This window comes from Mustela erminea, chromosome 19, assembly GCF_009829155.1.
Source record: "Mustela erminea isolate mMusErm1 chromosome 19, mMusErm1.Pri, whole genome shotgun sequence".
NCBI lineage: Eukaryota > Metazoa > Chordata > Mammalia > Carnivora > Mustelidae > Mustela > Mustela erminea.
The window spans coordinates 2,594,114-2,609,570 of NC_045632.1; the positions used below are offsets into that span (position 1 = coordinate 2,594,114).

At 51.6% G+C, this 15,457-nt stretch overlaps 1 protein-coding gene across 1 annotated transcript; it reads right to left on the reverse strand.

Moving 5' to 3' along the window:
• Positions 1 to 775: 775 nt before the first annotated feature.
• FBXO46 (F-box protein 46) lies at positions 776 to 15,339 on the reverse strand. Its single transcript, XM_032324099.1, has 2 exons — positions 15,239 to 15,339; positions 776 to 3,761 (listed from the first exon to the last, which is right to left on the reverse strand). The coding sequence occupies exon 2, from the start codon at positions 3,681 to 3,683 to the stop codon at positions 1,866 to 1,868; it is 1,818 nt and encodes a 605-aa protein (XP_032179990.1). The 5' UTR covers positions 3,684 to 3,761; positions 15,239 to 15,339; the 3' UTR covers positions 776 to 1,865.
• Positions 15,340 to 15,457: the final 118 nt, after the last annotated feature.

Consider the following 15,457-nt stretch of genomic DNA (forward strand, 5'->3'; position numbering starts at 1 on the left):
AAGTGTCCCACTCTTGATTTTGGCTCGGGTCATGGGACTGAGCCCGGTCTCCAGCTCCATGCTGAGTGTGGAGCCTGCTTGGGATTCTCTCTCCCTCTGCCCCTCCCCAGTATGTGCACACTCGCGCTCCCTCTCTCTCAAATAAATAAGTCTTTAAAACAAAGAGACTGTTAATAATCTCTCACCATTCATTCTTCCCTATTCCTTCATACTAGAATTTTTAAAAATGACTTAATTCCCCTTTTTTATTTAGTAACTGACTGTTTTGAGGCTTTAATTATAGAGATCTTTAGTAAGTTTTTTTTGTTAGGCATAATGTACTCAGCTGTAAAACCACATGTCCCAGTCTCCCTGGCAGCCGTTCGATACGGCTGAAGCTCGGACCAGTGAGATGTACATGTAAGTAGAGTATAATACTTATGGGAGGCAGGAGCCTTCTCTTCCTGCAAATTGGTGATGGTCAGAATTCTAGCAGGTCCACGGCCAAAGGACGGGGAGCCAGAAGCAGCCTGGATTCCTGAGGACTTCAAGGCCACCATTATCTGCCCACTTGGGATTTCTAAAGAAATGAAAACTATCTTGTTTAAGCTACTACTATTTTGAGATTTTTGAATCCAAAATGACACAGATGAAGAGTCAAAAATAATCTCAAGCTAAGGGACTTGGCGAAGGATCCTTCTCCCAATCTTTTCTGGCTCACCATGCAGTGCTCTGTGGCTCCCTTCTCGCCCCAACCCCCTCCCTGAACAACACACAAACCAGTCTGGGCCCAGCCTTATAAATATTGATTTTATAGAAAGGACCAATTCAAAACTGGTCAAATGCCACACACCAGAAGCTTCCAGAACCACAAGGATGAAAAAAACAAAAAAACCCAAACAGAACAAACGAAAATACCCCAGCCCAAACTGTGTGAAAAACCAAGGTCTCCATCGACCAAAGGATTCTAAAGAAACACATATGGCCAGGGCTGCAGAGACCCCAATGCCTGAACGAGTACCCAGAGTGGAAGGAAAAACAATCCAGAAATTCAAAGCCACAGTCCCTGCCCACCGGCCCCCCACGCTGTCAAGAGCGAGGCAAAGGGCTTCACAGCTTTTTGGAGCGGGGGAGGGGGAGAGAAGTGATGGCAACAGTTTCAGTGATAGGAGGAGGGGAATCTTTATACTTCTACTTTTTGTTGTCATCGTTCTCCTCCCCTTCAGGGGAAGTGAAGAAACCAGTAGCTTTAGGTTAAGGAGAAAACAGTGATTTTTATTGTCTTAGTGGGGGAAAACATCTAGAAATGGCAGGCTGCCAAGAAAAGTGTCACCTCGGATCTGCGATCTCACTGGCCCCCAGTTCCTAAAGAGGAGATGAGCCCTGGTGTGGCAGTTCAGAGGCGATAACAACCTTGCACCCTGCAGCCTCTCAGAACACAGCTCCAGAAACAAAGAACTGGGGTGGGCAGGGAGCTTTGGGGGGGGGGGAGGTAGGAGGGGGCGGAAGGGGGCCAGAATGGGGGAACCCTTGCAGAGTACCAAAATTAGCTGCCTTCTGCTCCCTGCTGGTGGGTCCCTGGGATGTAGAGGGCAGGGAGAGGGTTGGGGGCTGAATGGAGAAGTTGCTGAGATGCTGATAAAAAAAACACCCTACTCGAGGGTCTGCGGCCCTGGGTCTGAAAAGTAGAAAACCAACAGGGGTCAGTGGATCAGAGTGCTTTCTCAATCATCCCCCTGAACCCCATCTCAGTTCCAGAGGGGGATCAACGCTGCCTGGACTGGGGGAACGGGCTGGTGACCCGGACCTGGCCCTTGGCTCCTGGGGGGGGGGGGGGGAAGGGGGAGGGGCAGGCATGGTGGGCTCTCCCCCCCCCTCCCCCGGCTTCACCTCCCTTCCTCGCGGCCAGGCCGGCCCCCGCCGCTGCTGCCCGGCCCGTTGCAGGGCAGCACCCAGTTGTTATCATGCAGACCCAGGCGGCAGCCAGGCGTCTCGCGGTCAGCTCGGCGGCAGCACATCCAGTAGGAACGTCCATAAGGCAGGTCGTGGTGGTAGGGCTTGGGGTGCCAGCGGCAGAGCGACACGTCCCCCTTCTCGTATCTCTTGCGGCACTGCTTGCAAGGGTCATCACGATAGAGTGGGTCGCGGCTCCAGCGCGAGTCTGTGGCCCGCACGCCAAACGCCTCGATGATGCCCTTGAAGTGGTGGCAGGTGCACTTGAGGGCCGCCAGGGCCCGCGTGGGCAGGAAGCTGAAGATCTTTACCAGCACGTGCTCGGGCAGCAGCAGCATGTACTGTCGCGGCTCCAGCAGCCGCTGGATCTTGAAGCGGATCTCCAGGAAGTCATGGGACACGTGCCGGTACAGGCGGCACAGGGACGTGTCCGTGGTCCCCTCGGCATCGTCAGGGCCCGGCGCGGTGGCCGGGGAGTCAGCCGGGGGGGGCTCGGGTGGCCCATCTGGACTGCGGGACTGGAGGAAGAAGAGCTGGCCGGGTGGGGGCGGCTCCTCAGGGCTGACCGTCAGGCACACCGTCTCCTCTTTCACATTCTTGGTGCCGTCCTTGCCAAAGAAGATGCACTCATCCACCACCCCCGTCACCACCACATCCACGTGGAAACCTGAGGCTCCGCAGTCCCGGGCAGGGGGCGGAGGTGGGGCCGGTGGAGTGTCTTCAGGCCTGGCAGGGACGGGCATCTCCCCCTCGCTGGCCTCATCTGCCCGAGCCAGGAGGAACTCCACGTTGCTGGGGAGGGCATCCCGGGAGGGGCTGATGAGCTGGTACAGGTCGCAGGTGATCTTGTCCTTGGCCCGGGCCCCAGGGCCTGGGCTGCCTGGGTAGGCACAACCTGGCCGGCCCCCGCTCCCATTGGACAAGCTGCCCCCTGATGGGGGCTCTCGACCGTTGGAGATACGGAAGGCGATGCGTACCTCCCCAGGGCCCGGCCCAGGCCTCTCCTCTTTGCGGAGGCCTTTGGCTGGAGGGCTGTCCCGCTGGGCCTCGAAGTGGGCCACCGCCTCGGCTACCCGGCTGCAGTCCCCGCCACCGGAGCGCCGTTCGGACCCCAGCCCCTTGGCAGGCCCACCCTGCTCCGCTGACACGAAGACCACAGGCGCCGGGGTGCCCGGACGCGGGTAGCTCTGCAAAGCCAGGGCAGCCCGCTGTTCCACCAGTGCCACCATCTCTGCCACAGAGAGCAGATCTACGTCTTCGCCAGCTGAGGCTGGGGCCCCCTCAGCGGCAGGGGGCGCCTCTGGGCCCCCTGGGTCCGGGGGAGCCTTTGTAGGCTCAAGACAGCGCCTCCTCCGCTTGGCCTTGGAGCTGTCACTGCCCCAGTGCCCCTTGACCTTCATGGAGCTGGCCCGGCTGCCCCCACCACATTGGTGGGCCACAAAGAAGGCCACTTTCTCCTTTGTATTCCCGGGCTTGATGACATACCATGTGTCCAGCAGGACTCGCCCCTCATCGCCAGCAGCTGCTGCTGAGAGAAGAGGGGCTGGCTGGGAGGCAGGGGCCTCGGTGGCCAAGGCGGGCGGGGTGTTCTCGGAGTGGGCAGGTCCGTGGTCTGGCTCAGCCCCGCTGCCAGGCTCTGGGCAGGCTGACGGCTTGAGGGCTGCGGTAGGCGCCCGTGGCTGGTTCTGTGAGTAGGTGCCAAAGGGTCGGGGGCACCACAGCTGGAAGGGCAGGAGGCCGCCGCGGTCCATCCTGGGGAGCGGTAGCAGACAGGCAGGCGTTCACCGCATTTCAGGCCCTGGATGGTCAGGGGAGGCTCCGCGGGCCACCTGGAGACAGGGAAGAGGAGGTTGGGGAGCTGGGGGGAAGAGCCTGCCCTCCTCCTACCTCCCCAACCTCAGCTTCTGAGGGGACAGACCAAATGAACCCACTAAGAACTCTACTGCTGACCCACCACACAGGTAAGCAAGTGGAGGGCAGAGGGAACAAGGGCTGGTTTTTAAACACTTAGAACAGCAGTGCCTGGGTGGCACAGTGGGTTGAGGGTCCGACTCTTGGTTTTGGCTCAGGTCATGATCTCAGGGTCAAGAGATAGAGCCCCATGGCAGGCTCCTCACCCAGCATGGAGTCTGCCTGAGGTTGTCTCCCTCCCCATTTGTTTCTCCCCTGCTGGCTTGAGCCTGTGCTCTCTCTCTCTTTCTAAATAAATAAAATCTTTAAATAAATAAATAAAACACCCAGAATGTAACTGAAGCTGGCAGCTTGTTCCAACCCTGCAGGTCATACTCCATGGTCTAAATGCCTTCACTTACGATCCAGGGGCCTTCTGCGGCCATAACCCTGAACTTAAGTGAAAGTACCAAATGACAGTTCATCCTCCTTCCATTTGCTCACCCAGTAGCCTGTTCCTGAAAAGACAAGAATTCCCAGCCCTGCCCACGGCTATGGCTACTTGAGCCCACGGAGGAAGGAATGAGGTAGGCTGGGCAGGGGAAGAAAATTTGAGGTCAGAGCCAGCCAGGCCCTTAAGAAACCGGCTTTTGGGGTGCCTAGGTGGCTCAGACGATTGAGCATCCGACTCTTGGTTTCAGCTCAGGTTGTGATCTCAGGGTCGTGGGATCGAGCCCTGCATCAGGCTCTGCACTCAGTACGGAGTCTGCTTGTCCCTTTCCCTCTGCTCCACTCCCCCGCTCATGCGTTCTGTCTGGTGCTCTCTAAAATAAATAAATAAATAAAATCTTGAAAAAAGGAAAAAGAAATCGGCTCTTCACTTTGTTTGAGTCCCGGGGCTCCCTGAGAATTGCACCCACTTGCACAAGACTGTGTAGGTAATGAATTCCCGTAGCACTGGCATAGACCTGTGGGATAAGAAGGCCTGTTCTCGTCTAGTTTCCTCTTCAAGTTGCCCGCAGGCAGATCGAGTGGGTAAGGGTTACTTATCATAAAACCAGGCCTTGAAACTTGGTTTCAGGACTCTTCAATACAGGGCTCTCTTAACAATGATCATTTTATTTTGCAACGACTGTGCGTGACCTAATCTGGAGGCAATTTTGCTAATGCGTATGACATGACCACTTTCCACTGCAGGACTAACAGGTAGCATACTCCTCCCTCTGGATCATTTCCTGGGACTATCTCCCTCCATCCAGGCATCTTCAAACAAAAATACCCTCCAAACCTCAAATCTTCCACACGGCCATAGATCAGCGGTCAGCAAACTATGGCCCACTGCTTGTCTTTGCCAATAAAGTTTTACTGAAACGTGCTCATCTACTTACAGCTGCTTTCACACTACAATGGCAGAATAGTTGCAACAGAGGATGTATGGCCTTGCAAAGCCTAAAATACTCATTATCTGGCCCTTTATAGTAAAAGTCTGTTTACCCCTGCAGTACATACTGATCCCACCTATTGATGGCTAAGTTTACCATCCACCAACACATCTAAATGCCCAGGAATAGACATAAAAACAGCAAAAGCCGTTTTCTGTAGTTACTATCTCTCTACAACTTGGCTACCACCTGAAATCCTCCAATTAGTTCCTACCCTATCTCCAGAAGATAAATGCCATCCTTGAAATACCTAGACCGTTCAAATCCTAACTTAAACTTCCAAACCTATAAATATCCCCTCCAACAGAAGGCCCCAATCTCAAGGAACGCCTCCCAAATCCCAAGTCTATCAAGAACTCCAACATACAATGCAATCTCCCAACCTTACACATGCCCCAAAAGACCAGTTTCTTGAAATCCTAACTCCTCTTCAAACACTTTCTAAATCTCCACACGTATTTCCTAAGAGAAGCCCCCCTCCAAAAAAACAAAACACAAAACAAAAAACAAAAAAACCCCACATAACTCACAAAACGTAAAAGCTTCTTAGTATATAAGACTAATTCCAAACCATATACTTATCGAAGCCCAAAACGCCCCCCCCCCACACACTCCTAGAGAATCCTCTTCAATGGCAATGTGCAGAATTACTGCATCGCTTATTAGGTACTGTTCTAAAGATCCCTGCTAATCCTCCCCAGTCTCCTTGAAGCAGGTAGTATCTTAGTCCCAGTGTCCAGATTTGAGACACAAAAATGTTTAACCCCAAATCACGAGTCAGACAGGTAGGAAGAACTAGATAAAGGCGAAAGCCCAGGCACTCTGGCTCCAGACTTGACACTCCTGGATTCTTTAGTTTGCTTTTATGTCTGCCCATGAGCTCCCCAAATCACATAACCACCAAACATCCCCAACCGCAAAGGAGACCCCTACAACAGAAACTTCCAGATTACAAAAGAACCCAAACCCAAGCCCCAAGTCTCCCCCTAAGCTCAAGGGAACCCCAAGTATCCCCGACACCCACGCAAATACTTCAAGCCCCCAAATACCGCTTAACTGCAAAGGGAGCCCCCGATTTTGTAATTGCCCCCAACCCGCCAACCTACTCAGACGACCCCCGAAACCTAGACACGCCCCCAAAGTACCCTCACCGGTGAGCCCCGCCCCTCCAGCGGCGGGAGAGGGTGGCAGCATACACGCATGCGCTCGAGAGAAGAGGGTCCGCCCCCTCACTCCTTCCCTCCAGACTTCGCGCTGGCAGGCGCGCGCAACGAGTTTTCCTCCGCCCCTTTGTTGACAGACCCGCGCGTGACGCCCCCAGCCAATGAGCAGTTACCGTTCGGGGCCGTGCCCATATAAGGAATGCCTTGGCGAAGGGGCCTAACTTCGAAAGAGGGAGGAGTAGGCGAGAGGTGAAAGGGGTGTGGAAACAGTGGCGTGTAAGAGAGCGTGAAACAATTCCCAACTCCTAGCTAAAACGGAGGAACAAGGCCCGGACGAGGCCGAGGTATCAAGAAGAGGTTTATTAAACAACGTTCCCTCTAAACAGGAGCCCTGATTGACAGTTGAGATTTAAAGGGCCAGGCAGCTCCGGGATTGAGACTCTTTTGAGGGCGGAAGGAAACAAGCAGAAAGATAAGCGTCTGGAACCCTGAAGACCAAGATTCCCTGCGAGGGGGGAAATGGACAGCGGAATCACTTCATCCTTGAAAAACAAATGGCAGAACCCGCGTCGACTCCCTCCGCACTGAGTTCAGCGTCTGGGCTTGGCATTCAATGCTCAAGCTGTGTGGCCAAACGCACCTTCAGCCTTTTCCAACCATGAGCCCCAATTCCGACTCAGACTTAGTACAAGAAAAGAATATCAAATACCCCGACAATGCTTTTTAAATATTAATTACCTGTTAAAATGATAATACTGGGGATAAAATTTAGTTAAATAAAATACTTAAAATTAACTTCATCTCTTGACTTTTTAAAATGTGGCTACTGTAAGATTTTAAATTACACATACGGCTTGCTTTGTATTTCTACTGAACAGCGCTGTCTAGATCCTTTCAATGCCAGGCAGATTCTGGAGACATCCAAAGGGGGCTTCACGGCAGGCATCACCTGTCTCCCCACCACCCCACCCCAGCCTTGCCTGCTTCTAACCATCCTGCAGGTCACAGCCAGAAAGGTCTTCTTAAAACACAAACCTGACCCTCTCCCTACCCTGTTCAAAACCTACCATGACTCCCCAGTGCCTTTGGGAAAAAGCCCAGGTACCCAACAGGTCCAGTCTCCGCCCTCGGCCACTCCTCCACACCCTCCACGGGCCCAGATGGGCACCAGATCTGGCACAGAGAGTAGTTAGAGTACTTAGGCCCTGTCCAATCCTCAGCAGAAGCTATTATCCTCTCCATTGTAGGGACAAAGGAACTGAAGCAGGACAGGCTGCCCACAGAGAATGGGTGTGAGTTGGAGCAGAGATGTGAATCCAAGGAATCTGATTCGGGACTGCTGTGCTCTGTTGTTGCCTTGCTAAACACTGCCTGGCGCCCTACCTTAGCTGTTCCATCCTCCAAGAAGCTGATCCCCCCACAGCCTAGGTCAGACTCCATCTCTGGGCTTCTCCATTGGCCTCCCGGCTTTTTATTCATCTAGAGTCACCAACCAACCTCTTTCCTTTTGTGGTCTTTGCATTTGCTGTTCCCACTAACTGGAAAGCTTTCCCCTCAGATCTTCACATGGCTCAGTTCCTTATTTCATTTGTGTCTTTGCTCGAACATAACTTTAACATTAGAGAGGGCTTGCCCGAGCTCCCTTTCTGGAAACCTGCCACCTGCCCAGAGAAGGACCTCTGGGTTTCCAAGTCCCAGGCCTGCCCACTCTGATCTGTCTCCTCAACGGGACAGTGGACCTAGAAGGGCCAGAACAATCAGGGTCATCATGGTGTCCCCAGCAGCCCTGCCCAGCATGGGACTGAATGGAGGCATCAAAGCTCCCTCCCCTGGAGCAACAAGTCCTAAACTTTATGAGGCCTAGCAGGGTAAACTGTTTCACACCCAGTTTCTGTCTGGGTCCTAGGTCACCAGGGCAGAATTTTCTAACTTCTCATACACTAATCCCTCCACTAGGTCACCTTTCAGGGAATGCTATGTGAAGATGCATTTATTGTAAAACATCACGACCCAGAGGGACTGAAAATTTTTTTAAAATGTAAAAAGACCAGACAAATATGTAGCAAGAGACAGAAGAGAAGAGAGACAATTATCATTAAAAAAAAACAAACAAACAATGGGGGGAGCACTTGGTTGTTTCAGTTGGTAGAGCATGACCTCGGGTTGTGGGTTCGAGCCCCACATTGAGCATGCAGATGACTCAAAGTAAAATCTTTTTTCTTTAAGTTTTTATTTATCTTTTTTTTGTCAGAGAGAGAGCGCACGCAAGCAGGGGGAGCAGCAGGCAGAGGGAGAAGCAGACTCCCCGCTGGGCAAGGGGCCTGACATGGGACTCGATCCCAGGACCCTGGGATCCTAACTGAGCCAAAGGCAGATACTTAGTGACTGAGCCACCCAGGCATCCCTCAAAATAAAATCTTTAAAAAAATAAATAAATAAATAAATAAAAGTTAACAGCTGACAAAAGCAAAAGGTATTAGTAGGCACAAAGATGCTAATGAAACAAACTGACCAATTATACACAAAAATTCTCAACATGTGCTAACAAGATGACCTCAAAATATGTAGAGCAAAAAAAAAAACACAGAATGGCCAAGACTTTGGCAAATCCACAACTGTGGATGGGAAACTGCAATGTATCTCTCCCTAAGAGGTGGGTTGAACAGTAAGGAACTGAACCACAGGCTTGACACTCGGTGGGCTGCCCCCAACCATTCGAGAATCCGGTTTATACCCCTTATCTGGCACTGGAAGGTCCTCTTGCCTCCTGGCCCAGACCTGGTCACCAGGCACACAGAGATGACACTGAGCTCACCAGGAGGAGAAAGGGGGCAGACATCCAAATAAACCATCATGACCCGCATGAATATATTAATAGAGAAACTGATCACAGACTGTGCTCACCCAAGCATCACGCCTTGGGAACCAGGCTTTGCTCAAAGCGTTTTGCGAATATTAACTCATTGAACTGTCACATCATCTCACTATTCTTAAGCTCATTTCAAGGATGTGGAGGCACTGGAATGGCTAAGTGAGTGCCCTCAGACCCGGCTTTGCAGGAGATCCTGAAGCGGCTAGCAGCTGTAGTCCCTGAGTGGCACTTTTGTGCGGATCATCTTACTTGGTCCTCAAACACAGGCAGGCCAGCGCCCCTCACTGACAGCCACAGATGCTTGCCTTTCTCTTCCCCATTTATTTTTTTTCCTTAGCACATAGCCCTATCTAATACACTAGAAACTTTGTTGATAAAGTTTCTTGTCACTTTCCTCTCCCAAGACCATTTTTTGTTTGTTTTGTTTGTTTGTTTGATTTTTCCTATTTCATTTCCCTGCGGGATCCCCAGCTTTTAGAGCAGCACCAGGCAGGAGGCCCTGGGAGTGTGTAAGGAATGTGGTCTCTCATGCCGAACAGACACTTCCACAGCTTTCTGGCGGATTCGCATGCACATCTGAGAATGACTGTCCTAGCCCATCGGAGGTATGCAACATGTGTTTGTTTGAACAGAATCCTAATACCACCACACTGCCTGACTTTACATGTGCTACTGGGGACCTCTTGGGAAAAGTTGGCTGGTTCCAGCCAAGTTCAAGGATGGAAATCCTGCTCCCAGGACCGAGGCAGGTTGGTGCCTCCTCCAGGAGCTGGTCCAGGGTCCTCACAAGCTATTAGGGATCTCTTTCTCCTGAGGCCTCCTTACTGCTGAATGACAATGACCTGGGTGAGTGCCTACCCTCCCCTCCACGCTATGGGTTTCTAGAAGGCTGGGACCTCTCCTCAAAGGCACAGCTGCTCCAGCCTCCGCACTTGGCTCACTGGCCTAGTTCAGCTCTCCTGGCTGCATCCTTTCCATGGTAGCCGGAGAGATGGCTCCAAACATAAATCAGACCACATCTCCTCTGCTTAAAACCTTTCCATGAGAGGCTCGAGTTTGTGAAAACAAGAATACATGTCCGGGAATCCTTCTCAGGAAGCTCCTGGAGGATCCACTTCACCAGAATGGAGCGGTGAGTGAAGAGAAAGGGAGCTATCAGATCAAAGAGAATAGTCTAGCCCAGAAGACCGGCAAAAGGAATCCCCAGGGGCGCCTGGGTGGCTCAGTGGATCAAGCCTCTGCCTTCAGCTCAGGTCATAATCCTGGGGTCCTGGGATCAAGCCCCACATCGGGCTCTCTGCTCAGCAGGGAGCTTGCTTCCCCTTCTCTCTCTGCCTACTTGTGATCTCTGTTTGTCAAATAAGTAAATAAAATCTTAAAAAAAAAAAAATCCCCAGATGCAGGTAAAGGGAGAGCCTGGGAGCACAGCCTGCAGTAGTTCTAGGGAGAACCTGTTTCCACAAATGCATAAAGAAAAAAGAGAGGCTAACAATGAACAAGTTAAGCATCATCCTAAGAAGGTAGAACCAAGGGGCGCCTGGGTGGCTTAGCTGGCTGAGTTTCTGACTCTTGATTTTGGCTCGGGATCTCAGGGTCCTGAGATCGAGTCTGCTTGGGATTCTCTCTCTCCTTCTGCCCCTCCCCCATTCTCGCATGCTCTCTCTCTCTCTCAAATAAATAAATTAATTAATTAAATCTTTTTCTTAAAAAGATTTTTCTTTTTTAAGAAAAAGATTTTATTTATTTATTTGAGAGAGAGAGAGAGAGAGACAGATCACAAGTAGGCAGAGAAGCAGGCAGAGAAAGAGGAGAAAGCAGTCTCCCTGCTGAGCAGAGAGCCCAATGTGGGGCTCGATCCCAGGACCCTGGGATCATGACCCGAGATGAAGGCAGAGGTTTTAACCCACGGAGCCACCCCCTAGGTGCCCCAAATAAATAAAATCTTAAAAAAAAAAAAAAGTTGGAAACAATGTCCATAGCAGAATAAAGCAAAGAAAGAAGATAGAGAATAAAAAGTAGATGCCTGGTTCCCCTTGCCTCCATCCCACAGTCAGGGTCAAGCCAGCACAGGCTGGGCACGGAACAGGTGCTCAGGGAATGCACTGGTCTGTGGTCACGGCCACACAGCAATCGGTGGCAGGATACCAGGGCTCTGTTCCTGGTCCTGCTCCTTCTAACCCCCACCCTCTTGAGCCCCACCCCTATCCCCACTTGGTCCACGATCTTGATTCATCCCTCCCTTGGATTTTTGGCCACCCTCTCTCTTCCTCTCAAATCTTCCAACCTCTCTCTCCTATAGTAGGAATCATCCAAATCCTCAGATCTAGAGATCCGGGATGCAGACAGAATCCAGGCAGGGCCTGCAGACACCGCGGCTTTCCCACTTTTGGGGGGGTCCATCTGTAGGTAGGGTGCTTAACCCTTGATGCCTCAGTTTCCTCCACTATAAAATGTAGACCATAACAGTACCCACCCACGGGCTGCCTGATGAATCACAGATCAACCCAGCAGAGTGCTCAATGTCAGCTAGGTACCAAGGAGAGGCTCAGTATTCTGGCTCTGGGCTTATTAAGGGAAGGGGAGACTCAGTACCTAGGAGTCTGGAAATCATTGACTAAACCAAAGACTTCGTCCCTCTTCACTTCATATTCTGGAAGGAAACTGACCCTGGTCCCTCATGATAGTCAGAGCATGGTCATTCCTTTGTTATTGTTGCGTACTGGGTCTCAACTATTAAACAGTTATTTACAGAGCAGCTACTGTGCGCCAGGCCCTTGTTCCGGGCACGACGGGGGTGGGGGGGGGTGCCGGGGGTGGGGTGGTGGAGAAAAGAAGGAAACAGAAATCCTCGCCTTTGCGGGGCTGACATCCTAACTGGAGACAGGGACAGTAAAAATAGAGTGAGTTCCAAGGTGGCAAGTGTTATGGGGAAACGAATGTAGCAAGTTAAGAGGACTGGGAGTGGAAGGAAGTGGGGGTTCTGATCTTAATTGAGGGGTCAGGATGGCATCACGGGGCAGGTGACAAGCCAAGTCTTTCAGAAAACTTGCGGTTTTAGGAATCATATGGCAGTGGCAGAGCTGCTAGAAATACCCCCATTAGAAATGGTAAAAATATCATGTTGTATGAGTAAGCTTCGGACAAGCACAGGATGGAAAAACATGAAAGATTTTAAGGAAAGGCAAAATGACTTGGAAAGCGGACACATTTTCTAAGACAGACAAATAGAGGAACGGGGGCGGGTCGGGGGAGAGTGTCATATGACCTCAGGGGACCCAGCTGTGACATACAGGCACAGGGATGAGTGAGAGGCTGGCCAACTCTCCCCCAAACCAAGAGGTTTTCAGATGATTCACCGAGTGCTGAAGACAAAGTGTTAAAGACCCCTGAAGTTAATGATGCAACGAGAAGCCGGCAAAGCTAGCATAAGGGGCTGCAAATCAATCAGGAAGAGAAAACCCAAACCCGAAAAATGGAAAAATGAGTCCAGATGCCACCTGCGTTGCAAAGACAACGAGCTCCCCAAGGGCAGGGTGTCAGTCTGCACACAGCAGGCACTCTAACAACATTGCAGACCACTCGAGGAATACACCCCCATTTTCCAGAAGAGGAAACTGAGGTCCAGAGGGTTAAATGACTTGCCTAGAGTCACATAGCAAGCATGCAACGGAGCCAGGATTCAAATATGGGAGTTCTGGTCCCAAAGCACATGCTCCAGGGTTTTTTCTTAAGAAAATAAAAATCATAAAAAGACCTCAGACACACTGAGAGTTTTGTAGGCACTACACATTTTACAAGTGCTACCTCATCAACTCTTTACAACCGCCCCATGGTTGGAAAGCAGCCCCATTTTGCACAAGAGAACTCCAGGGCCAGAGAGGGAACACAGCTTGGCCAAGGACACACAGCAGCAGAAGTAGGGATCAGAACCTGAGCCTATCTGAGGCCAGTGCTTTTAACCATAAGCTTTCTATCACCGCCAGAGAATTTCTGTGATAAACTCAGGAAGCATCACAACAAATGAACCAAAGTGTTTCAAGATGAATTACAAAGTTGCCCAAGTGCCCAGGGAGGCTGGAATAACCAAAAAGGTTGGAGGGAGAAAATACACAGTTGTCAGAAATATTTCCTATTCACTGAAATACCTGGAGTTGGGCCAGGCTGGGCATTGACAAGTGAATTATTTATATCTGGCTGGGGATCAGAATGGAGATGGGGATGGGGACAGATTGAGTTTCTGAGCACCCCGTTGGGGAGTCACCCTTGGACTTGGAACCCCACGGGTAGAGGGTGGGAAACAAGAAAAAGCAGATATGGGGGCAGACTGTGGGAGAAGGAAAAGGAGGGAGCCTGGCTGATGTCTCCCTCACTGGTGGTCCCTGTCTTCTGCGTTCTCTCTCAAGTCTGTTTCCCACTCTGTTCAAAAAAATGACAATTTGTGTGTATTAAGCACTTACTCCAAGAACTTTACGTGCTTACCTCCCTGAACCCTCTAACATTCCCGGGGTTACTGAGCCCATTTTATAGCAAAGGAGAGGCCCAAAGACTTGCCCAAGGTCACACAACAATGGCAGGGCTAAAATTCCAACTGAAAACTGCTTCTGTTCTGGAGTCCCTGCCCTTCTCGTAACACTGTATTTTAGTACAAGGAGAGGGGACAAAAATCACAGTGGTGAAAGCAGATTCTGGGCTGCTATGCCTAGATTGGAATCCTGAATCTACCACTTAATGCTGGATGACCCTGGGAAAGTTGTTTAAATTCTCTGGGGCTCTGCTTCCTTTGGGTAGAATGGAGATAACCCCACCTACACCTTAGGGGTGTTGTCAGAATTAAATGAGTTAACACGCTGGCAGAGTTAAGAAAAGGGCCAGGCACTTCCCAAAGAGTAAGTGTTAGCTGTAATCCACTGTGGGGAGCCCCTGCCTGCTACTTAGCTGGGGTGTGCCTAGATCAGTAGCAGGTTTTCGAGAGAGAAAACCGGCCTCTGGGGTTGGACTGATAAGAAGCGAATCCATTAGCACCTGTGACCCAGTCACATTCCTGGGATGGGGAACTTCCCACCGACAGCTCCAAGACCTACCACGGACTTACTGCAAGGGAGGGTAACAACGTTCAGGAGCCTCCCCTCTTCTCAGTGGCAAGCTGTTCCCACAACACAGATAAGGGCACTAAGTTTCAGAGAAGGGAGACTTCTCAGGTCACAAAAAAGAGATTAATTGATCTGAACGCTGGACTGCCAAAACACAGAGAACGCACTACACTTTTCGAGATCCTACTAGAGAAATGAGAGTGCAAAAGGTTCTCTCTAAGGCCCCTTCTGGCCATCTTATCCTACAGTTCTGTGACTGTCCAGTTTCTCGGGAGTCTCTGGCTGGTCTAGGCACAAACTCTTTCTCACCCAGGCGCCTAAAGCCACGCTCCCCAACCCACCCTCAGTACGGCAGCCTAACCAACACACCACTCTACCACTGATTTCTCTCTCCCACCACCTCAGCTTGCCCTCCTGCCCCCAATATGATCTGGAGGCCCTAACCCACTGCATCCACAACTGATCTCCCCTTCGGAGCCTACAGACCCCTTCATTCATCTAGCCCTGACCCCCATTCCTTTCCGCATCCCCCAGGCTACCCGCCCCAAAATTGCTCCCTTCAGGGCCTCTGCCGGGACGCCCAGCCCGTTCTCCAACTCAGGACTCCCTTCCCCAGCTCTGAGTTCCCTTATAATCAATCCCAAAGCTCGACTCTCCACCTCCAAGACCCCTCCCCAGCCCCCATTCTTCTACTACTCCCTCCGGCTCCCATTCCTCCCGAACCCCTCCCCAAAGCGATCTCTCGTCGTCCAGCCCCTATTTTAGCCTCAGCCTCATCCTTCTCGCCACCCGGTCCCGAACCCCTGCCCCAGCTTTCAAGAGCCCCCAGCCCCGACTCAGGGTTCTCACCATCTCCCCGCGCCGCAGCTCTCTCGGCTACGCGGGTTTCCCCCACTCGCTCCTCTCCAACCTCCCCTTCCGGGTTCCCGCCCCGAAGCCTGCTGGGAATTGGAGTCCGAGCGGCCACGGACTACACCTCCCAGAAGGCAGCGTGATCACGCTTGAGGTGGGGAAAAGGAGCAAGCTGGGCGGGGTGAGGACAAGAACGACTCTAATTCCCAAGAGGCA

Coding starts and splice junctions, on each gene's coding strand:
- FBXO46 (XM_032324099.1), bottom strand. CDS start 3,683: ATGGACCGCGGCGGCCTCCTGCCCTTCCAGCTGTGGTGCCCCCGACCC.